We start from the raw sequence: 25,528 nt of genomic DNA on the forward strand, positions 1-25,528 counted from the left end.
TGTGCAAATGGTGTGCTGGGAACCACCTGATAAAGGTTAAAGCTGTCTTCCCCTGGGCTCTCTCTCCTCACTATCCTGTAAGAGCAAAGGATAAAAATATATAATTTTGACCATCTTTCCTAACCCCAAAAGAAGTATTTTCATCTATTATCCCCCTTTCAGAAAATACACATCACTTTAACTTCTGGGCTTCTGCTTCCCTTGGGACACCCATTCCTCCCATTTTTTCATCCTACACTCACTTTTGCATAATGCAAATAAATGTTACCCAAAAGAAGCCCCTGCAATAAACTATTATTTTCTCCAGGACTTCCCTGCACATGCTGGTTAAGGTGCTGACAACACACGGTACCAGGGTCAGCAGTACTGCTCCAACTACCAAACTCACTGTGGAGAGAAAGCAAAGAGCACAGGGTCAAACTGATCCTGCACTCACTGTGCAGTGCAGCACCTCACATCTGATCATAAATTTTCTTCCATTAGCAACCAACCCTCACACAAGCTTTTTTAAGATAAAACAACATGAATATGCTACACAAGGATTAAGGACACATCAAACTGCTTGGCTCTTTTATGTGAGAATAGAAAACATTTAAAGTTCTGCTACAGAAAGTCAACTGAGATCAGTCTCTCCCACCAGTACAGTCTGTTCCAGGCAGATAAGAAACAAGTGTTAGGAAAAGCCTAAATCAGAACCAGTCTCAGCAGAAGTAGGAAAGGAACCTCAGAAGGAAATCCCAAAGAGAAATGGGAACCAAAGAGTTTCTCAAGCTGCTGGAGTTTGCTTAATCAATGTTAAAAAAACAAAGCACACAAGAGAAAACCTCAAACCTGGCTGTCATCCCCAAGGACCCAGCTTCCTTGAACTTTTTTCTCAATAGCCAAATTTAACAAGTCTTTCCTTATTTCCCCACATTTTATTTACTATTTCATTTCTTTTTAGGAAGCCCTTCACTTTGCATAGCAAATCAGCTGTGTTATTAACACTATGCTCATCAACAAAGTCCAAGTGTCCTAGAAAGTACATTAATGAAAGTCAGCCAAATCTGACAATTCCACTGAGATTTTTATTTTTCTGTAATTAGTCCTCTTAATTAAAATATTAATTCCATGGTGAGTAAGGCCAGGATCAGCATTTTCTTCTAACATATTATTAAATCAGTTTTACTGAGAAGGGATCATATTAATAATTTTTACACAGGTGGAGTAACTGTTCAACCACAGGTGTACACCAGTAGTTCAGCAGTAACATGATGTTCCATTTCTCAAAGCACCATTTGCATTAATAACATTCTTTCTCAGTAGCCTATTTACAATACAATATTGCTCTCTTCATTAAATTTACAAAAACCTTAATGAACAGCAAGGATTAGTTCTGCAGATCCTGTCTCCTCACCTGTCTGCAGCAATACAATTCAGGTTCCCTGAAGTCCCCTACCAGCTCTACACTGTGCCTGGCCCAGACCTCCCAGGCAGCCTGAACTGGCACCTTCCTGCCCCCTTCTCCCCTCCCCTCTCCATTCCCAGCATGTGGATGCTCCCATGGCTCAGGCATGAGCAGCACAGCTACAAGGATTCCATCAGAGCAGTTTCTTTACCAAAAAAGAGGCATACAAAGATTTCCTGACTTTTTACTAGGGAGTATTGCCTTCTAGCAAGACCACAGTCAAATGCCTTACTTAAAGGGCTTCTTATTCCAAGTGCAAAAGCTGTCCAGGCTGGAGCACATTCTCAGAGTCCTTGGGTGCTTCTGCACCAATGGCAGCTGTGACACTCTCTCTCACTGCTGGCACAGTGGCTGTGTGGAAGCACAGAGGAACTCCTCTGCTCCTTGTCTCTTCCACTAAGGAATGGTGGGGCTGCACACAGGCAGTGGTTGTGCCCAACATCACAGCCTGGGCTCCACCTTACTTACTCTCTTGTTCCCATCTTCACAAGGATTTTCTAGGATCACTCCCCAGCTGTATGAAAGACATCTCAGCCCTCAGCCCCAGCATTATTAAAAACCAAGAAAAGCCAATCCCCCATTTGCACACTTAAGAGAAGCTCCAGCTCTGTTACTGTCCCTCTGTGGCTGCTGCCAGCCCTTCCACACATCCCACTTGTACTCTTTTCTCCTTGGGGCCTGCAGCCTTCCCAGGCATCACTAGGATGCTTCAGTGGTCACGAGCAGCCACCACAAAGATGTTCAGCTTGACCATGAATACTGTATTGGCAGCAACACTCCTTTGCTCTCCAGAAGGTCTCACAGTTTCCTATGTCTCCATGTGCACTCAAAGACAAAAAATTATACAAATTGTTTTGTTGGAGGTTTTTTTTTTTTTTTTTGTAAAGGCTCCAATTTTTGCTGCCCATCAGCACTGTCTTAGGATATTGCACAATGTTTTCTTTATTATAAAAAAGTCTGTATCAGGCAGGAAGAAAAAAATTTTCTCAGGAGGCTAATGTGTATTATTGTCTGTAATTAGAGGTAAGTGGTTGCTTGTGTGGCCATCAGGAAGGGGAACCTGGTGAAAGAAAAACAAGGTGTTATTAATGGCTTGACCAGAAACAGAATCTCCACCCTCCCTCCTCAAAAGCACACATTTCTTTATCCTTGCACATTTCCTGGATGCCTTTTTACCCAGCCTCTCACAGAAATATTATACAAATTTGGTTGCCTTCTTTCCTCCCCGCTCACATAACCTTGCCAGCTGGCAAACTTCAACCAAATTTGAGAGAAAGGCAGAGGTCTCAAAGGTATCTACAGGCTTAAATGGGAAAAATAAAAGTAATGTAAAATCAAGTAGTTGCTAGAGAAGCAATTCTCTTGTTGCCTAAAGAAGGGAAAGGTGAAGGCTCAGCTCTTTCAGACTGCTTGGCAGTAGCCTGCAGAGCAGCACTGAACCCCTCCAGCACACAGTGCCCCTTCTTCCATGTGCAGGCTGAGCAAAAGGAGATGTGAAACCAAAACCTGGACAAGGAAACTGATCTGACCTGGGAAACATGTAAATTTTGGAGCAATATGAAAATAAAAAGAATATAGTAAGGACAGTGAAGGGAATGTCTCAGCTGTGTTAATTCAGTTTGTTAGAGAAATCTACTTCCTTTCATTTTAAGTTTTCCAGCTATTTTTAAAAGCTGTTGAATCTCTGCTAATATGAATGTCAATGGGAGGGTCTATTGCAAATATCTTAAATTCTACCAGGATCAAGTCCCAGAGTTGTCCTTATCATCCATCCTCAGCTGTATCACTTACAGAAACACTTAGAGAAGTTCTCCTTACCGATGTGGATTTGTAAGAGCCCAGTCTGAAACGGCAAAAAATAATTTCTGCTACAAATCTTCCAAAGCCATGTAAAATTCCTGCAACATCAAACAAGATTTAAACAAACAAGTAGTAAAAATCTATTATTTATGGAAGCATTGCAACAAAGCTATGTACCATACTTAGACAGGACACAGTGCAGTAAATCCATACATGAAACACTGAGAAATTAACATGAAGAATGGATATATCAGGGGCAGGGGAGAATTCTAACATTCTGAAATGCATCAAGAAAGCAAAGCTATCAAGTAAATGTAATTCACTCTGCCAGCTTTTATGGGTGAAAATACATTGTGTGGGACAGAAAATCTACTTTGAAAAGCAGCTCTTAGTTTGAAGCCTCTTTACTGAGCTCTCTTCCAAGGAGAGCCAAGGAAAGAAATAACTCATAATCCAGAGTCCCTATTATGTCTTGAACAGTAAGTGAATTGTGCCTTTTCAACTTTGCTTGCTTTCTTTAATGAAGCAAATCCAGCACTACACTGACAAGGAAAATCTTCCAAATTACTTCAGATGGAAATTTCATCTCAACTTTTGTCACTGATTCAATTACTGGATCCCAACAGGGACAGGAAATACACAGAGCATCAGTATGTGCGTGTGTGTATACACATATACATAGATATCTATACATCTACAGACAGATAGAGCCTTGCTTTTCCAGAAGTAAATTAACTTTGCTATAGTTACCAAAAAGGAAACAACAGGCCCTCAGAACACCAGAAATGCCATACTGGGACATCAAAACTGAGTAGCATTCATGGCACATTTCAGTGCACACAAATGAGCACTTTGTGTAAAACCTATTAATAGGACTCCCTGTAACTCATCCATAGCAATCATCATGATTAAAAAAAAAAGAGAGAACTTAAGAAGGCAGGCACTGATAATCACCTGTAGTTGAAAAAATTCCACCAATAATACCACAGAGCCTCACTAAGAACTGCCAAAAAGGCATGTGTTCTTCTGTCACCGTCACCATAAGTGAACTGATGTCATATTTCATGAATATTCCTGACACCCCATGGCTGCCAGCTGCATGGTTAATTACTCTTTCCTGAAAGAAAAGACAGAAACACTTGTTAGTTACACTTGTTATTAGTCACAAAAAAATCAGTGTTACAAGATGGGATGACAGTGAGTTATTTAATCAGAGTTAGGAATGAACAGAAGACTGGGGAGTATCAAGGCCACTTTTATCAGTACCTTCTAAAAGTCCAACACCATGAACTGAAAATTTACTTTCCTGGTCCCTGGTCTGCTGTGCTACATATCAATATTCACTATTGTGCTCTGGTACTATTCTCTCAAGACTTGCTCACGTGGTCCTTTAAACAGGATTTTTGTAACTGGATTGGTGTTGGTACCTATGAGGAAAATGGCACAGTCTTGGCCTAGCCTGTGAACCCAGGGGAGTGCACTGGTGAATATTTGCCACAGCTCTTCCTACTTTGTCAGCCACTGAGAATCACTTAGCTCAGTGTGGGACCTTAATGAGATTGACTTTGTTCAACAGCATTAGCAATGGCAGAGTCCCCAGAGGATTTATATAAATCATAGAATATCAGGTTGGAAGGCACCTTGAGCAACACTTGGTCCAACCTTTCTGGGCAAAAGCCTCTTTTCAAACTTTTTGTCAGTTACATCACATCAAACAACACTCACACAGCAAGAAACACACCTCAATAAATAAATAAACACCCCAAACTCACTATGACTACCCAGCACCTCAGTCCTAATCTAAGAAATTCCTAGTTTCTTTTCATTTGCCAAATTCTCAAACCAAAAGACACCAAGGAGGAGAGTGTGGCTGCTTTTTTAAAAGGTTTCAGGACAGAACACAAAAACACAAGCTTCTTTGAAAAGTCTGATGTCATTTTTGTTGTTAGTGAAAGGTGCTGATAAATGCACTGCCAGGTAAGTCTGGCTGAAAATACATAAGGACAGCAGGAAAGAACATAATGGACTGAAGACAAACTCAGCCACACCTAATCAAGTAAGAACCAAAAAGACAAGATAAACAGGACTCAACAGAAAAACAGTATATCACAGCTCCATTTCTCTACATGTGTAACAGTTTCTACTCAAAAAACACACAGAATGTGGTACAAAATAAAAAGCAGACTACCACTTTGGAAAATGCAGGTTAAGCAACTTCATCAGTTAGCTAACACTGTCAAAAACCATACTGCTTTTTATGCTACCACACCAAAATTAAAAGGATGCCAAAAGAGTGTATCAGTAATGATAACAGGTCCCAAAAACCTTGCAATGGTTAAATAAAACACACCAGTAGGAAATGCTGTCCTTATTTCAAAGCATGACAATTGTCAGCTTTTGGAGATGGATGATCAGTCACACTAAAAAGGAAGAGGAGACTAAAGGTAGTTAAACAGAACTTTGCCACTGGCAAAGTACAAAACTGTAGTTTTGTTTGTTTTTCCTCTGTTATTTCCCTAAGCCTTACTGGTCTTTTGAGGTCAAATGGTGGAAAAAGAACATGAAGTTAAATAGAACACACAAAACTCCACCCTTAAAAGAAACAGAACTCTTTTTCTGCAAACCAGTTTGATCTGCTTCCACGTTCTGCTTCTGCAGAAGATTTAACTTCGAAAAGTCTTACTAAAATCTGCTAAAAATTACTAACCTTGCATCAGATAGCTCAGTGAAGCCTTGCTAGAATTAAATCTTTTTAACATAAATAACTACAGTATCTTAACCATCAAGAACAGTGGAGAAGATTTGGCCCACACCTCTCAAACTCTGCTTCCCCATGTGCCCATGTGACAATTAAACCTCACTGCATTTCAGTTTGAGCCATGGCTGTCTGACAACCTTTTCCATGTCTGCACATGTGCTTCTCTTTCAAAACAAGTGCACAAAGGTGTTCAGTGAATTGTTGTTCTTAGGAACCTTTCTCAGCTCATCTAATAGAAGTATTTGGTTCCCTAAGAGTAAACACAAATAAGCTTTGGAATCCACAGGGTGGCCTACTGAGGCAGCAAGAGCAAACAAGTACATAATGGACACTTCATCTCCATTGTTTACAGGATCTTCTCCAAAGTAATGTGTAGTTTTAGCAATTTTTATAAAAACACACCTCCACTAAAAACTGAAGAGCTAACTTAGACTGGACAGTTAATTGAAAGAACCACTGTTATACAGGAAGAGGAAAAAAAACTGAATACAAGATGAAAAAGAAGGAACAATAAGACAAGCTGTTGACTGCCTTACAGAAGTCTAAGGGATGCCTTAGTTGTTGAAGACTGTGCAGAGAAAACAAAGCAGATTGCTAAACCAGCAGGAGGTGGGAGTACACAGCATGATGAAATTCCTCTCCATTCTCTCCTTAGCCCAGCTTTCATGAGTTCTGGAGCAAACCTTGCCCTTCAGTGGCCTGCATGTCTGAAGCTGAACATCAAGACATTGCCTCTATCCTATTTCCCCTACCTCAGTATTTCTCAGAAGCACAGCATGGAATTTCAAGGAAATAAAAAATTATTCTCTCTTGGAGAACATCACAGGCTGTAATACAGTGAATTTCCATCCTACAAATACCCACATTTTCTTACAATCCAAGGCTCTCTTCTCACCTCTCACTTTATCTGTCATTTTTAATTAAACTTTTCACAAAGATTTTTTTTCTTTGGCATTTGAATAAAAGATGAAAACAGAGTTCAGTATCTGAAAAGAAGACATCTAGCCAGTACACACAAGGATTTTTTTCCTATTCACAGCAGTCTTTAAATTAATACTTTATGATATATATTATACTGCATTAACTACCCTTGTTATGGATTCAGAATTGAAAGCCTCTCAAAACCCACAAGTGGAAGCTCTCTAGTCTTGAGAGTAATTAAATTTGGTGGTTCAACAAAGGTTAAACAGGACAGCTGAGACACTTACTGTGTGATCAGTTCTTCATACAAACTACCTGTTTCTGTTTCTTACACTCCACAACCAAGTTCAGGATATTCAAGTGAGCTGCAGGTTTGTTGGCTTCCCACACAGATAAAAAACTAAAGGTGAATTAAATATTTGTGAAGCTACACACTAGGTTACAGATCTAAAATTTGGAAGATTTCACCACCACCACCATTCCAGTGAAGTGGAAATTACTGTCTATCATTAATTCTAACATCAGACTCCAGATCTATAAATGCAAAACATTAATAGAAGAAGTTTGCATGTGTCACCAAGCATATATATATATATATATATATATATATTTTTTACCATCACTGCTGTATGATAAATTTAGTGTACTAGAATATTCTACAAATATAAATTTAGTGTACTAGAATATTCTACAAAGAGTCTCTTCATGCTAGAGTACTTTTCAAAACCATGGTACTATTTCCACATTTGAACTTTTGTTATGAACAATCACTGTTAGATTTTTTTATCTCTATGTTTTTTTTCTTTTTTCTACTTACCCTTTCTGTCACTGAAAATTGATGAGTTTCTGCTGAAATTTTGTATGTGTGGAGTTTGGTTGGCACAACTGTGATAAAATATTGGAACATCTGATTGTCTAGAAGAAAAAAAAATCTTAGACTGTTGAATCAGGAACAGAGTCAAAGGCCATCTGAGATATTCACAAATAAATCAAAGAAATAACAAATCAGCAAAGTGATTTGCACTAGGGACATTCTTCAAGGAATGGCAGCACTGCCAAAACTGCTTCAGCACCATCTGCACAAAGTTAGTTTCCATGGCAAAGACATATATCCCATTTATACTCAGAAATTTACTTTTTTTCCATGTAATGAAAAGACTCACTAAGGTCAGGCCACTCAAAGCTTCAAATGAAACACACAGGTAGTGTTTTCCAGGGCTCTAGAACAAGTTTCACAGTATCACATGTTTCATGATGTATACAAATCTCAAAGTGGTCTGACAGATTTTGGCCATGGAATTGCATCTACAGCGCTGGAAGCCCTTCTAAACTGGTCACAGATTTTCTCTCCATTACACTTACAGAGAATTCTTCCAGAGCCATCAGCATGCTCATGCATTTGCTGTTTGTGCAATTCCCTTAGGGAACAAACACCAATAGACTGAAGCAATTTATTTCAACCCCACTAAACCACTGTGGCTGTAAGAGCCAAGGAACTGACTGGCTTTGAGACAACAGCGGCTGTAGAAGGTTCTGGGCTTCACCCTCCCAGGGAATGCCAGTGCTGGGATGAGGCAGGTTACTCCTCTTCCTCATTTACACATGAGGAAACAAAGGGTTTGCTACACAAACCCATCCTGTTTCATCACAAAATATGCTTTGGAAGGGACAAACCAAATACAGGAATGGAATCCAAGACTCTGGTGCTATTTTTTAAACCAAATCAGGCTTATTTTTCCCCATCATGACAACAATCAGATCTATGATTCTCCACTGTAACATGCTGCTGCAATATGGTCAGACATAGTGTAACTTCAACATAACAAGCCTGGAAAAACCCATAAATCACCTCCAAGGAAACAGCACAGAACAGCAGTTCAGGTATTAGAAAGAAATTACATTTAAGATGTCATGTAGGTAACTGAACAGGGCATTGCTCACTACGAATCTTAGCCTGACACACTGCTTGTCAATCACAACATTTATCAGAAATTATAATACTTTAAATGTAACTGTTGGGAAACTCAACAAAACAAAATGTTTTTTTAAACACACAACACTTACGATCTGATGCAATTTTTTCTGTTCCATCCAAGGGATTAATAATTCCTGGAATAAGCTCTCCAAATGATAAATGATCTATTCTATGGGAGAAGTTATAGGCTGAAAAACAATATAGAGAAATGAAGCATTTTCAAACTATGAGATTCTGTACTCAGAGAAAAAGATGGACCCATTTCCAACACTGAAATATTCTAATTAATGCATTTACAAAAAAACATTGTACTCATCATTGGATCTACCCACACTTCAAAGAAAACTCAAATCCAAAATATTTAACAAAAAGTTAAATTTTTCTAGAAAAGAGCTTCTAAACCAAATTTTAACTATATTTGAATCAACAGTGGAGCTGAACAGGGTTATCATTTTCTAACTGACAATTTCTAATTGCCCAAATATTTCTATTATTCTACAGTTCACGTTCTTGTAAGCAATTGCATTAAAAAGATGAAAGTTTAGCAAATCAAATGTACAGAGGAAGTATAAGGCAGCTGCCAAGTCACTACACTGCCTATTTGGCAGGTACTTAAGATGTATAAAATTATTAAAGTTGTGTTAACATAAATTCATGGGCAGACATTTGGAGGCTTAACCAACTGTAACTGGTTTAATCAAGTTAATTTTTCACAATAAGTCACCTTTGCTTCACATTAAGTAAGGCAGCAACACACATTTAATATCTAGACCCATAATCCAAAAATTAAGTTTTTAAGGAAGAAGGTTAGAAATTTTTAACCTTTTAAAAAGGTCTTTGAGGAAAGAGGTAGTTTGGACTGAAATACAGGAATTTCATATGGAATCTATGTTACACCAAAGTACATCTGAGATTCCAGTGCTATCATTACTATAGAAGCAACCTAAAGATAATCTTAATAATGTCAAATGTATGAAAGGGAATTGTTACAGAATCAGATCATTGCAAAGAATATTCTTCACTTTGTTTTTGCAATGCAATTGCACAGCCAGAACACCTTTAAAACAGCAAGCTAACAGGAACTAGGAGACAGCACTGACTGAAATGAATCATGCTGGTATGGAGATGACAGAGGGAACTTACACTCATGGCTTACAAGGGCTGCCAAGTGTGCATGGCCTCGGGGGTGTGGTATTGCCCTGAAGAAAGCAAAAAATGGTTTATCAATCCACAGAGGACTATGTAGAAAAATTACCTTTCCTCCTCTATTTCAGTAAATACTTTATAAAATATGTACATATCCTCATGTGTATAACATATATATGCCTAAATATATTTAACATACACACACGTATATATATGTTTTAAAGACTGGTATCTATTGTGTATATCTATATAAAACCTAAATATTATATTTTTATTACTATCCATTACAGACAGACTGAAGAGTAAGGCCAGGAATCTTGGACTCACAAAAACCCTCTTACACAAAACTAGTGTCTTGCATTTTTAGAAATATCAAGAACTCATCAAGTCACTACACTTCTGTGAAGAGTCACCAAGTCCTATGACATGAAAAGCTGCAGAAATGCTCAAGTGACTAGCAAAAGTTTGACCATATTTGTTCTATGAGTAAGCAAGTTAACTGCACTCTGTATTTGCTCTCTTAGAAAGCATTTCAAGAGTTTCCATCTTCTAAAACACTGAAATTCATAATGACTACATTACATGTAACAATGCACTGCATGGTTTTAGCAATTTATGAAGAAAATTAACAGTGCAAGAATAGGTATTACATAGGAAAAAATACCAAGCATGAGTACAGGAAGGTCAATAAAACCCAATTAACTGAAGCATAAAAGCACACACACATATACAGACATGCACTATATAGAATGTAGAAGTTACAGGATTTTTTTAATTTCAGGAATTGCACAGAACATACTTGCCCACAGTTATGTGAAAGTTCCCTGCCACTTTATTGACATAGAGATGACCATGAATTCTGCATGCATCTGGAGACTGTAATGAATTATCTTCCCTGTTTAAATAAAAACATAGAAAGTACTTGAGAATATCCACTGTCTTGCAGAAATAACAGCAGTACAGTTAGATCTCTTTTTCCTAGCATAAAGACACAGCATTATCATCTACCTGCCCTTATTGCATTCTCCTGGAATTACAGCAGAGGTGCTGGAAGGGAGGGAAACTAGTAAAGGTCAGTTTGATGAAACCAATGAGCTTTCATTCATACTTGTATTCAGAGATCTGGCCTACAAGGCTGCCTTATGATATCTGAACATGCAAACAGAGACATCATACCTTCCCAGGGATTTATATTTTCCCACTTCCTTCCACCAAAAATGGCTCCTTGGGAAAATTTTAATGGTACAGTGAACAGAACTAAGAACATTTTGGTCACATGAACAGCACTGTAGCAAGAAGAGCTTTCAACTTTATTCTTTACAAAAGCTTCCACTCCTTACTCATGTTGTGATGTCCACAACACCAAGTCTATTTCCAAATCTACTCTTTAGAGGGAGATGAAAAACAACTGTTTTAAAACACATCTCAAGCATAAATACCATTTCAAATACTGCACTAACAAGCAACACAAAAGCAGAGAATTATTTAATTAATCTGAAGACATCAAGCAAATGAAAAAAAAAAGATTTTTTGAGCCATCTTCAGGCTTGCCTTCGGAAGGAGGAACACATTTGATCCTCAGAAGGGAGATTACAACACAGGAAGAGTGTGTGGCAGCTTTGGTGTTTGCTTTGTTTTATTCAGTATCTTTTTGTTTAGTGCTGTTTCTAAGCAGAGAGAATTTCAGCTTTCATGTAGAAAGCGTTCTTCCCTTGGGGGGAAAAGAAAATCACATAGCATCTAGATTCAGCAGACTAAACACTGTGCACTAATCTCTTAACATTTCTGAGTGGCTAGAATTAAGTGTAAACAGCAAGCTTTCTCCACACAATCTTTAAAGTGTCATCTTAGACACAGGAATTAATTAACAAAACACATGTGCATTCAAAGGCTGATTCTTTTAAAATTATGAAGCATTATGACACAGGTAATAGCAGCACTACTTTTAAAAGCTGTGGACAGAAAGGTAGTTTTAAAAAAAGACTCTTGTTTAGTATTGCTGTGGCATTACTAATTCCCATTAAGAAGGAGGCATCAAACCACATGGAATAAAATGGTGTGTGCATATATTTAGTCATGTCTCTGTATGTATGTGTAAGCACACACACAAAACCTGGAAACATTCTCCAGGAAGCCCCAGAGGTTTTCATAAAACAACAGCTCTCCAAAGCAAGTATCAAGTACACTATTGTAAAATTCATTAAAAAGCAGCGAGATCTTTTCTTACAACTTTGTCTTCTGGGGGTAGGGTGGAATCATAACCACAATAAAGTGTTATGTCTAATCCACAGGGTTGGAGGAAAGAGCAATAATTTCACAAAATCCCAGTTTTTCTTACCGTGGTGGAAGTGCTGTAGAAGCACTTTTAAATGCACTTTTGAATATCACATCTTGAAGAGAGTGTTCTTCCTGCAGCCTACTCTGAATTAGTTGCAGCATCCTAAAGATTAGAGACAAGTGTAAAAGCGTGCAACAGTAAAACAAAATCTAGCTTCACAATTCATCATTGGCTTCAATTGCAGGTTGCAAGTCAGGAACTTAGCAAAGTTGACTACAGTAATAAAGCATTACATTAAACTTTGGGAATAATACTTTATACAGAATTTAAAGCTCAGGTGTTCACAGCAGTGTGTTACCAAAATAGTAAAACTAGCCAGACCCCCCAACAAGCTTCAGTACTATCACAAGATTATCACTATAGTGGGCACACACAACACCAAGATATTAAAGTGGTAAATACTGTGTCAATTAATTATAGGAAATAATTGATTTGTTTTTGCAAGAATGTGCCAATTTGTTACAATGGCTCAGCTCTGACATTTAGAAACATTTTACACATTTGACTCTGTGATTTGTGCTATCAAGCATTCATTTGGAAACAGAAGCTGAGCAAGTCCATTCATCTTGGCTTGCAACTACAGCACCCCATTGAACAGTTAAGTCCTAAGGCAATTTTCTTTTTCCATAACAGAGATCTTAAATGATGAGGAAAGCAAAGTAACTTAGTATCTTTCTGCAGGTTTGCATTCTTAAATTACAAGCAGGAGGTATCAGACTCAAGACACAGTTGTGTCATGTACCTCTGGTGTACTTCAAAGTCACTTCCAGTACAAATAATACAAACCATAAATATGCCTCTCAGTGCTTTACCTTTGCAATTCTTTTTGTTGTGGGGTGAGCTCAAATGGTACCTGAAACAAATATAACACATCTAGTAAAACACACAGAATGCATCCCTTCCATGAAACCCAGAAGAGAATTAGGGTGTAGGTATAGAGCTATAATCAACTTCACACAGGTACCACAGAAGAGTTTATGACAGGACTCTGCAGTGTAAATAATACATTTTGTACTCAAGTATAAAAGGTTCTGTCCCTTCCTACCCAGAACTGCAAAGGAGCAATCTCTGGAAGACAAGGCTCCAGGTGCAGATTGCATATTTCTAGGCTCATGCCACAAGAAGCACTAGAGACAAGCCACCAGACCTGCTATGCTTCCTCAGCCTTACAGGATCACTAATAACAACTGCTCACCAAGTTCAAACCCAAATATTGGTTAACACAAATGTACTCAGTAAATTCAACTACAATTAATGCTCAAATGTACCCTGAAGCTATGGCAAACAGAGATCAACTACAGAATGCTCCTCTAAGAGGTTGGTGGAGAAAAAAAACCATAAGCAAGCAAACCAGCCCAGTAGTGCTTTGCACCAAGAGGAATTCAATTTTTACATAAAAAGGTCAGAATCAACTTACTGGTTCATAGATTAACCCATCTGCAGAGGCAACCATCGTTTCTGCTAAATCCAGAACATCAGCCCCCACATCTATTTTAAACAGGGAGAAATATTAAGTCACACAGACGATCAAGGACAAGCAAAAAAAATTCAAGTAGAAATGAAGCTTCACAGTGATAAACTTCAGAATATGTTATTGTTCCTTCAACCTATTTAACCTTCAGCATCAGATGATGGACATTGACCAAAAACTCTTCAGATGTGCAGTATTTTCTACTGATTTAACATCTACAGAGAAGCTGTATGAACCACACATACAAGCTTTCTAGGATCTGCTATGCATAAATATTCTGTCCTGTTTTACAAGCCCTAAACAGAGTGCTTGTAAGCATTTGACTAGAATTTGACTAGTCAAATCAGAGGATAAAAGTTTATTCGCAAAAAACAACCAAAAAACCACTGACATACAATTAATGCTAATTACACTAATTACAATTATTGCAAGGTTTAAGCTCGGCAACAAAAGTGTGTCCTGAAAATTTGCTTGCATTCCTGGTAGAAGTATTATTCTCTCTTCTCTCAGTCCAGAACAAGCAAGACTGAACACAATTAAAGTTCATTACCTAAATGATGTCAAAATAATACTGACTGCTGCCTTTGATAAGGAAGGCATCCCTCTTATGCTCACTAGCAGGATTAAATTACATGATGGTTTCTGCGCTGGTAAACAGCAGACCAGATTAATATATCCCAAGTTCATAAACAAACAGAAATTGTTATAAATTCCTGCTGCTGATTTGTGTCTCACAATGAGCTTTCAGAATATTTCAGCTAGTGAGAGACTGAACAACAGATCCTGTTCCTGCTAACAGACAAAGCAAGGGTTCTGCAAGATAAGAATGAGATGGCACAGATATTCTTCTTTACACTTCTCACATTTCTTCAATGAGTCATATGTCATCAAGATCAGAAGAAATGACACCAGTAAAATATTCTGAACAATATCCAACTATATTGTGATCAAGTGTGCTCTCTGAAGAGGCTTTAAACTGTTTAAAAACTTTCTTTGATGGAATACTTACATTGACACCTCATGGCAACTGTAATATCAATATTGATCCTTAATTTACTGGAAAGAAAAAAAAGGTAAAAATCCATTAAGTAACACTGAGTACAAGTATCAAGAAAAAAATCTCAGACCACTTGCAGAAATACAGTAAAGTACCAAAATCTATACTAATAAATATAAAGCTGTTTAAAATTTGGGTGAAGCAACATGGATTTTTAGATCACCTTAAAGCACTTGTGACTTAAGAGATAACCTCCATCATACCACAAATCTGATTGTGTGGCATTCTGCAATATTCTGGGCATTTCCTATTGGTTTTCATGTTAGTTTCACAAAAGTCATTTAAACTATAAGGAATAAACTCCCTCACTATAGTCACAGGGTTCTGTTCTCAGGGAGCTTCCTCTGGGACTTAGCTGACCTCAAGCAAATCACATAAGCAAGGGATTCAACACTGGCTCAACTTGGGTCAGACAGGGTCAGTAGAGAGGAGAAAAGCAGTTAAAATTGTATTAGTCTCCATTGGTTCAAACTGAAGAACCACAGCTGAGTGATTAGCCCACAATCAAACTGGGGAATCTGTAGTAGGACGTACCCCAAATCCCATAACAGTCTCTTAACTGACAGACTACCCTTCCTGTGTGATAGCTTCACTTGGGATACAGCCTACTTTAGCAAAGGCCTAAATGTGAAATCCCAGCTGTCTGAATGGATTTACTATCATTTGAGGTTTTGATGCAGCTCCTTCAAATTTTTCCTTTTTTGTTTTTCATAACTTATTTCTGATGTGCAAGACATGCAATTAATAGATGCATCTTTAGCCTGTTACCACAGCAACTACCAAATGGCTCTTGAAGTTATTTCAGTTCAGTTTCAGTCAGTTCAGTTTGTGGGTGCCATTGTCAAGCCATGACACTGACACACAACATTTAAAGGTGTTTAGGGCACAAAATCTGCATTAACTTCACAGGGACTCCTGGGTGCCTGACCAGCTCTGGAAGAAAGGCAAACAAGTCCTGACAGGCACATGAAACCAAGAGCAAACACATCTTGCAGGGGAGCTGTGTCAGGAAACAAAATTAGTAGCAGCCTCTAGATAATGCTGTCAAAGTTCTGAGTGCTTCAGGCTCACCTCCAGCAGCACAAAGTTCCAAGGACATGTACCAACCACATGAACTGGAGAAAGCCTCCAGCCACAAGGTGGGTTTACCTACCTGATGAGGAGTTACATGTTCTTTGAATTGTTACCAAGTCATTCCTAAGGGAGCTCCTTCAATAGCAAACCTACACTATTTTGACTTCTTCATTGCAGTTATCTCAATTTATCTTATCCACAGATTACATCGAAGAAAAAGCTCCAAAACAATCAACACATGAAAAATCAAATCCCTGCATTATTTAATTTGCAATTTCAATTATGAATTGTTTTCAAGTCACATGAACATTTTAGATCTATTCTTTCCTGAAATGCAGGCAACTAACATTTTAAAAAGAATTATAACAAATAATGTTACCTAGTAAAATCCTTGTCTACTTCATATTCATATTTCATCCATGTGTCCCGGTACACCATGAACTCCATTATAGTCAGGAAAGCTATTGTTGTAAATGCTATCAGAGACACTGGTCAGAGGAAAAGAAGTAGAAATTCAGACTGTGAGAAATATTATTCAGAAACATAAGCAGAACAAAATTTTAACAATTCCAGAATTTGAGCATTACCAGTACAACACTGGTACCTTTGATTTAAAAACCCAAAACTTGCTCTTAGAAAGTGGTTTCATAATAAGAGTATTTGTTTTCAGACAGGAGTGGAAAAGAGTAAGTCCTACCTTTTCATCAAGAAAGAACTTTTTAAGTACAGTCAAATACTGGAATGATTAGGAGGCTGTGAAATCCCTCTATGGAAAATCTAAGAACAGCCTAGATCATCCTCCACATATAAAGCACACACAAATCACTGTCAGGGATGGTCTAGAAAAACTCAATCCCAATTTCCAGCATGAAAGAAGAAGGTAGTGCATCGTGAAATTCCTTCAAGCCTCCATTGTCTACAAGTTAAGTTTTTATAACAATTTTTTATATCAAGTTTTAGACTCAATAAGCTAGCAGACAACAGAAATAAGACACATTATATTACTTGTGTACAGCTGCATAGTCATGACTCCCACCCCAACATTTCCAACAAGTCTCTCTCTGGCAACAAGCAACAGGCAGCTATCCATTCCACCAGTAAGCGAAGAACTTGGAATTATTTTTAGGATAAAACTAATTGGTGTATTTTAATAGTACATGTGCTTCACTTATCTCCAAGGCAGCCTACTCATCACATTTGCAAAGCTGTACAGTGCAAGGGCAAGATCACCCTGCTGCACAGTTGGAAACACAGTAATAGATGCACAGAAGCACCTGCTATGCCCCTTTTATTAAATTGTGGCTTTTATAAGCTTGAAAACACTTCAGTTATGGAGCATAGTAGCAATCTGTGCAGCTTATTGGCACTGTAGATTTTTTCATTTACGTTCTGTGGAATATCTCTGTGGAATCCATGAAGGGCAACCTGAGAAAACACAAGCTCACTGTTGACAGGCTTCAACTCCCTACACAGTGGTCCCCAAGGCAGGGGTGGGAGCAGAGAATAAAGGCACTGTCCTTGGGGACCAGGACAGAAGCCATTGGCTGTTGTATGGATCAGCAATGTTTCCAGCTCCAGCTTTCAGCTGGCACTATGTGACAGTCACACACATGAAACCCTTCAGGTCCACTGCACTAATCAGATAATTACTCTGGCTCTCAATTTCTTCCTGGATCCAGTAGGTCAGGCTCACCCTGGCTGTGCAACACTAGGACAGCTGGAGCCATACCAGCTACCCAGAGCCACACACACACAGTGAGAGCCACAGCTGCTTTCTGGATCATTCTGAGCAAATGTATGTGTGCATCTGAACAGGAAAAGAAAGGCTTGTAGAATTTTCTTTGCTGAAGGATCTCCCAGCCCCAGAGCTGGAGTCTCAGCCTGTTTGAGAGATCACTACTTCTTCTGCAATGGGTTTGAAGGGCACGAAAGTCTGAGAGGAGAGTCTTGGTATGTTTTAGATCCCTATCACATCAGAAAGTTAGCCTGACACTTTAATCCTGAATCAAACAGGAATACTATATTCAGATTTCACAATGGCACAGAAAAAGACAATCCATGTTGTCATTTAGAAGGTTACTAGGATAAAACCAAAGAATGTTAAAGTAACTTCTGGTGTTGAGAAATCTTTAAGGCACCACTCACCAAAGTAAAGGTCTCATGAAGGATGGTGCTGTACTACAAAAAAAGGATTCTTTAAGCATTTGGTGGTTTTATGCAAATTACAACATAGAAACAATACACTTGTTTCCTCAGGAAGTGGGACGAACATTAACAAAGAATTATTTAAATACTTCTTAGAGATTATTTAATATACAATAATCCTTTAATTATTAACAGTGCACTTGAGGAAACAGCAAAGTAATATAGAACCTAGTGATATTTCCTTCTACACTATAAGAGGCATAACAACTTCAAAGGCTTATCTGTAGGTTGCAATTGCTTCCTCAACTTTTTATTCAACTGACTTTCAGGCATAATCACACTCTAGAGAAATTTCTGTCCTCCACTACTAAGTGCTGGCAGTTTCCTATCTGCAAATAATTCCAACAGTCCAAGAGATGAAGTCACTATTTTCAAATCAGGCTACCTCTAACTCAGCTCAACTTAAAGGCAAAATTTTATGATCAGATACATAAAGAAAGGTCCTTTTTACAGCTCCAGCTTTTTCAGAGAAGCTCAAGTAACTAACAGGGAAAGTACAAGCACATGTCCTCAATTAAAGTGTTTCGTTCTTCAAAGGGCTTTCCTTACTCTCAAAATCTAGTACACCTTCAAGAGAAAAGCTTTAGAAAACTACTCTTCATCCTGATGCTCAACTTATCTGTCTCTGGAGAATATTTTTCTACTTCTGCAAAAGCATAGTGTTGAATCCCATCATCGTTTCAGGTCATGCTCACTCAGTCTCACCCAGAAACCTGACACCAAGAAGGTGAGACAACAAATGAGAAAGTTTTATTACAGCCTTGGCACAGTGCACATCCAGTTGCAACTGGTTAGAAGTTTTTATTTCTAACTTTTACATTGGGTTCAGTCTCACCAGCTTTACACAAAAATCTCCTTTCAGAGAGACTGGATGAACAGATGGATGCATCAGCTTGCATAAGATATATGTCTTTACTTGAAGGGATGAGCTCAGTCAGTCCACCAAAGCATTCAAGGAACCAATTTTGGCTAGTTTCAAGGGAACACAGATGCCTGCCTTCCTCATGCTGAAGTTTCTATCAGTATCAGCATCTCAACAAGGCCTACCTGTGCCTCCACTGGCTGAAGTCTCCACATAGCTTTCAGGAACCTTTGGGAAGGCATCCAATTCTTTCATCAAACTCAGGGTCTTCTTCCGATTCAGTCGCCTCATCTTCAGCACACTCCTCCACCTCCTCCTTCATATATTCCCTCTAATGTGAGAATAAATTGAGATTAAAAGACTCAAGCAAGATTGCCCAAACTGACTGGCTTTAACATAAAGCAATAATAAGGCCATTCAAACCCCAGAAATATGTTTTCAAGAAAGACATGCTAGACAACTGGATGGTCACTTTTACTTCAAGAAAATTGTTAAGATTGTCCTGGACACTGCTGCTTACAGTCCAGCCACATCCAGCACATTCACCATTTAATTATTACTAATTTCTTTCTCAATTAAGTTCTTATTGGTAGTGAATATATCACATTTTAAATTTAAAACAAAAAAATTCAAACTCAGTCCTGAAGTAAATTTGCTAAACAGACCTGACAGTGCACACAAGTCACTGACTTAGGAGGGAACATCTAACAGGCTGCATAAGCTTCAGAGGATGTCAGACTGCTCTGGGCTCCTACATTCAGCCAATGTGGGCACAAATTAGATCTTAAAGGGAAAAAAAAGGTGCATTTCACATTTTTACAGGTGTAAAATATTATGATCATAAAATGACCATTTTTCTCATCTATAAAAATACTTCCCAAAGCAAGTCATTAATCAAATCCTAACTCCATCCTTCAGAATAATGGCTGTACATGATATAATCTCTGCTTGGAGTCACGTTAAGCAGCAAGATGCTGAGAAAAGCAGCTTGCTCTGAAAATGCTGTCTAAAACCATTTCCAAATCATGCAGATATGCTCACAGCCTGGCCCTTGCCAATACACTGCAAGTTTTAACAAGTTGACACTGTTGTTTTTCTTCTGGGGAACTGCTGAACTTCACCCTGAATTTCTGAAGCTACGAAAACCATCATGCCACCATTTACTGTATTCTGAGAATATGTCATCTTATTGTTCCTTACTTAAACACCATAAGGTGGGCAAGCTAACCTACACTGCCAATACATGAGACAGCTCTCATCATCATTTTGTAGAAAAATCTCTGAACTCATCTACCCTGTTTCAAGAGAACATCAAGTCTCTGGCACATCCTAGTGAAATTACTCAAGATCTATTCTCTGCTCTGCCCCTTCCTGATGCTGAGCAAGCTTTGTACCATGTCATAACAAAGCAATAGGCTCTACTGGAAATGAAAGTTCACACAAGAAAAGTCATCCATGCCTCCAACTTTCTAATTATACAAATTGACTTCAGACAGTCTCTGCAATTGGTCGGGCTGCAGAGATCAACAAAATGGTACCGTGTGCATTGCACAGGATCCAAAGAAACCCCAGTTGGAGTGGGCAGAGAAGATAAGTGCTGGAACAGACTTTTAGCCATACAGCATTAAAAAAATAATCAGGAAGCACAGATAAGGCAAAGCAGCTGCTTGGACACAACTGAAGTCATAACATTAGCACAAAGGAAACACCAGTGGGGCTTGCCCGTTATCCTACACATACAGCAAGGAAGCCAACACAGCACCCTTTCATCTTCTGCATATCTTCCCTGCTATCGCATGTGTATGAGCACACCGCAAAGAGGCACAAGACAAACACAGGGAATTTGAGAGCACTTTACTAAAAAACTTTCTAAATCACCCTGCATCAGTAAGGATGTGGATTTTTGTAATCCAGCTAGAAATATACAATCTGTTCACTGGTTTCAATCCCACACAGACTCACTTTCAGCTACAAACCCAGATGGGGACCTGATGCCTTCCCCCAGCCCATCTCCACACATGTACTACAGACACACCAAAATATGGAGTCCATCGCTCTGAAAGTAAGGTATTATGAACCCAAGAGCCAATTGCCTTAAGAAATATCATTAGTATTATTATTCACGATAAATAAGGGACGAAGCACAGCACAAATGCCACTCAAGACCAGAGGCCCGCTCGAAGGCACGGCAACTCCGTCCCGGCCGAGGGACTCGGGCAGGTTTCCCTTCCCCAGACAAGTTGGCAGCGAAGCCGCTCCGGCACGTCCCGACACCCGCGGAGCGGACCCACGCCTGAACCCCTGCCGGGGGCTCGGGCCCGGCTCCCCACGCCGAGGGAGGCCCCGGCCGCCAGCTCGGAGCCCGCACACCTGTGCGGGCCGCGGGCGCTCCCCGCCGCCGCCACGCACCGGGCATCGCGGGACGGGACAGGCCGCGCCCCCGCCCTCCCCTACCTCTCGCTTCTGCCGCCGCTGCCCAGCGCCGCGGGCGAGGCCACACGGGGGAGAAGAGCCGCAACGCGCTGCCCGGCGCCCGCCCCGCTGAGCATGGCACCGCCGGCCGGGGCGGGCTCGCTCCGCCGCCGACGCCCGGCGGGAGCCGCGGGCCGACGGGAGCGGCGGAGCGCCCCGCCCGCCCCTGCGCGCATGCTCATAGCCCCCCGGGCATGCGCCGGCCGCCGCGGCCCGGGGCGGGCTGGGACGGGCGGGAGCGGCCGCGCACGGACACGGCGGGGGCCGAGCCCTGCCGAGGAGCAGAGCCCGCAGCAGCCGCAGGGAGTGCGGGCCCGCGCCGCTCGCAGGGCTCCCGCACAGCCTCGCAGCCGCTCCCGCAGGCGCGTGGGCTCCCGGGCATGGCAGCGCCACCCCAAAGCTGTTCCGGGGAATCTGTGACCGTGCGAGGTACTCAGTGATCTTCTAAAGCGATGGATGGATGACAAGTGCCTTCCAAAGCAAACTGATTAAGGGCTGTCACGCGGCTTGCAGTGTTAATACTGGTATCCACTGTTATTACTGGTTTGGCCACTATGGATATAGAAGCAGGCAGTGTTTGAGAAGAGGCAGCATCTTGGATTAAGAAGAAAAAGGCTTTAAGACAGTGGCCTGTAACAGTGAGGAAGGAAAGAATTTAAGCTCACAAGTCAGTCTTCAGACTTGAAGTGAAAAAATTAAGAGGGCTCACATATATCCAAAATCTCAGTCCTTTTCCCTGGGCTAGTGGAATTGACTAACAGGCACTGCCTTTCCACAAGCTTTATTGTGTACTGCAGCATTAGTTTATCTCCAGATTTTTCCTTACAATCCTAGCAAGTTACATTGTGCTACTGCCACCCTGCCCAGAAGTAGCTGACCCAACCTAGACACAGTCAGAAAGGGAGCTCTCCCAATATCTTCCAGGGAGTAATAAGGTCTTAGATGATATCAAAATGTTTTTTTTTTAATTCCTCAATATAAGGTTTTAAAGAAAAATAAATTAAGAAGAATAAATCATACCAGATCTTCATAGATCTGAAAAAAAAAGACTGAAGACTCCAGTGTTTTTGATAATGAGGCAAGCAAATAAAACCCATACCCTAGAAACACAAATAGTGGTGAATTCTGCAGCAGTAATTCAGAATTTCTCTCTTTAATTATTTAGAGGAAAAAGTAGATCAATGACAAAGGAGTTTCAATAGCATGCCAAAGTATACACAATTTAAATTAAACAACTCTTTGGCTATCTACAGAATTTTAGAATAAAAAGAGCCTGAAATAAGAAAGGAGTATGAACAGACTTAGAGTATTCTTTGCTTTTTAGGGATAGGCAGGAAGGAAGGAAATAAATGCAGCAACATGCCAGTGTTCTCACTGAATTGTGATCAGTCTATTTCCATCATTTTAGGAACCATAATAACAACTGGATCAGACAGTCAAAAAGAAAAAAAAAAAAAAGAGGGGGGAAGTAGGATATTACAAGAGACAAATAACTAGGCTAAAAATATGCTTATTGTACATTTGTTCCCTCATCTCAGAAAGAGCAAGCAGCTTTAGGCACATAAAGCTCTTACTCTGACATGCCTAGGTCCTAGGGTATAATTCAGCAGCCAGGGATTTTTCTGGCTAAGCCTTGTTTTCTCTTGAAATGCTCTTGGCACCGAGGCTTGGAAGGAGAAACTGATAGATCTGGTTATTAGCTGTGCAGCAGAGATGCTCAACAGATGTTCTCACAGGCAATCTCATCTGCTTACAGAGAAACATGGGCTCAGCCTTAGTGCTCAACATCCCTCTGAGATGCCTCTTACAGAGAAGTGGCATGGGACAAAACTGCTTGCAGCTTTGCACCACTATAGTCTTATTCATAACTACAGATGTCTCCATGAGATTTTATGGAGGAAAACACCGGGAAAAAATGCAGATAGGAAAATCAGAGAAAATTTATATAGTGCCATTACACTAACACTATGTATCTGCACTGTGCTAAAGAGACACAACAGTAATTGCACTGCACCCATCAAGTACCAGACTACTCCGGTTCAAACTGTGCTCCTTTCCTCACACCCGTGTGTTTTCTGCTCTCCTGATCACACCTAAGTCGTGGCAGCCCATCAGTATTGGGAGCTCAGGGATAACCTCAGGGAGCCTGACAAGGAGGAAGAAATTCACCTGCCAAGAGCAAACCACGCAGGTAAGCCAACAGGCTGCCCCTCAGCTGCTGCTTTACACGTCCGATTCAGTTCAGTATTTAACAAGATCCCAAAGCACCCGCAGATTAAATGCAGCCACCTATGCAAAAATACGACTGTCTTCCCAAAAACCCCAGCACTTCTTAACGCTGGTGATTTATGAAGTCCTTGATGTGTGCAGAGAGAGGAAACCACATCTCATGCCCGCATGGTTTAGCAAACCACAAATTACCTAGGACAGAAAAAAAACTTCGCAGGAGTATGGGCTACGAAGAACATTGATATCAAAAACAATAACAAAGAGGACGGTAGTAGACCAAACAAGAGAAACAAATGTAAACATTCACAGATATGGCCCACCTGCGCTTGTACACACTTCAGCATTAGTTAAAAAGCTGAAAACCATGTGCAGGATATACAAACTAAAATCAAAACCTGAATAAAGCATGTCGAGACTACACACAAGCCCCCATCGTTTACTGCTGCTACAGTTGCCTGCTCAGGTGGTTCACGATAGCTGAAAAAGCGTTTTGTTAGCGCGAAAGGGCGAGAGAAAGGCTGGATAGCACGAGTGGGATCGGCCAGGAGAGCCTGTAGGGCGTGAGGCGAAGCAGGGATGCAGAGAGAGAGCAGCCGCTTTACCGCAACGTGGAGGCATCGAGGTGGCATTTGGGAAGGAGAAGGAGGGGCAGAAGAAACAGGTGCAAAAGAGCGAATATGGAGATGAACGGTGGGAGTGGCTGGAAAGGGGGTGGAGGAGAAGAAAGTCCGGGAGGTTGAGAGGGGAGGGCTGGGAAGATTAGAAAGGATATGGCATGAGGGAGGGGCAGCGAAGGGACGATGAGGGCGGAGAGCGGCGGCCGCAGTGTCTGTCAGGGCAGCCATAGTGTCTGTGAGGGGCGGCCGTGAGGGGCGCGGGGCGCCGCGCCTTGGAGCGGGGTGGGGCGGGAGTGCCCTCGGCCAATGAGGGGGATCCACGCTCCAGGAACCGGGAGGAGGAGAAGGGAGCCCGAGCCGCCCTCGGCCCCGCCCGGCACGGCCCGGGGCACGCCCGCTGCCCGCTCTCCGCGGCTGAGGCGCCGTGTGCTGGCCCGGAGCCGGAGGGAGCGGTACCGCGGGTGGTCACTGCCGCGGGGTTTACTCACGGGTTGCCATGTTCTTCCTCTGTCTAGCTGCTGTCAATAAAAATAAGCTGTTGATGGAAGTCTTGGTCTCTCTAATCTATAATATCAGTTTTCCTACTCAACCCGACCTCTGGTCTTCTGAGAGGTCCTTTTTTAAATTATCGCAGTAAAGATTTCTTGTCATAGGGTCTCAGAAGAATAGTCCTGCTCACTGAAAGGAGGACGATGTTAAAACTCCTGAGGCAACCTGAAGCAATCTCATTCCCCATTTTGTAAACAGAATGGCTTTGTTCTTCATAGTGGCCACTGCTTTCATACATAATTACTTACCGCTACAATTTTTTTAAGATAAATAATCCTAATTCTTATATTGAATATTCAATATAAGGATATAATATATTCACAGATATATTCTTATATTGAATATATCTGTGACTTAGCTAACGTTTAAGATGCAATTATGCATTGCATATATACAGCATATAAATATATATTGCGTATATATATTGCAGCAAATACAGCTGTTTCCTTAAGCTCATGGGGAGCTCACAAGTCAGCTGAGGTAAGAACTGTGTTGTGTTACAGTGAAGTACTGTGAAAGCTGTGGTTGAAAAATGTTACAGTGTAATCTTCCTGGGGTTTTTGTCCTTTTTCTAAGAGTTTAAATTGTTAGGTGCAGACAGATAACC

General features: G+C 40.5%; 1 protein-coding gene across 2 annotated transcripts; it reads right to left on the minus strand.

The window, feature by feature from the left end:
- Positions 1-2,275: 2,275 nt before the first annotated feature.
- ERGIC2 (ERGIC and golgi 2) lies at positions 2,276-24,494 on the minus strand. 2 transcript variants are annotated; one of them, XM_074540037.1, is made up of 14 exons: positions 24,358-24,494; positions 19,240-19,385; positions 16,367-16,475; positions 14,866-14,912; positions 13,803-13,873; positions 13,198-13,238; positions 12,386-12,487; positions 10,847-10,942; positions 10,045-10,100; positions 8,991-9,089; positions 7,744-7,841; positions 4,202-4,364; positions 3,266-3,345; positions 2,276-2,507 (listed from the first exon to the last, which is right to left on the minus strand). In XM_074540037.1, exons 2-14 carry the CDS (start codon positions 19,343-19,345, stop codon positions 2,442-2,444), a joined length of 1,134 nt encoding a protein of 377 aa, XP_074396138.1. In that variant the 5' UTR covers positions 19,346-19,385; positions 24,358-24,494; the 3' UTR covers positions 2,276-2,441. The 2 variants fall into 2 exon arrangements, with proteins under 2 accessions (XP_074396138.1, XP_074396137.1); XM_074540036.1 differs by lacking the exon at positions 24,358-24,494 and adding an exon at positions 21,509-21,710.
- Between the last annotated feature and the right edge of the window lie 1,034 nt (positions 24,495-25,528).

Source organism: Zonotrichia albicollis, chromosome 4 (assembly GCF_047830755.1).
Source record: "Zonotrichia albicollis isolate bZonAlb1 chromosome 4, bZonAlb1.hap1, whole genome shotgun sequence".
Lineage (NCBI taxonomy): Eukaryota > Metazoa > Chordata > Aves > Passeriformes > Passerellidae > Zonotrichia > Zonotrichia albicollis.

Coding starts and splice junctions, on each gene's coding strand:
- ERGIC2 (XM_074540037.1), bottom strand. CDS start 19,345: ATGAGGCGACTGAATCGGAAGAAGACCCTGAGTTTGATGAAAGAATTG. Junction 14,913..16,366: donor GTAGACAAGGATTTTACTAG/GTAACATTATTT, acceptor TTTTCTTTCCAG/TAAATTAAGGATCAATATTG. Junction 13,239..13,802: donor ATGGGTTAATCTATGAACCA/GTAAGTTGATTC, acceptor TATTTGTTTCAG/GTACCATTTGAGCTCACCCC.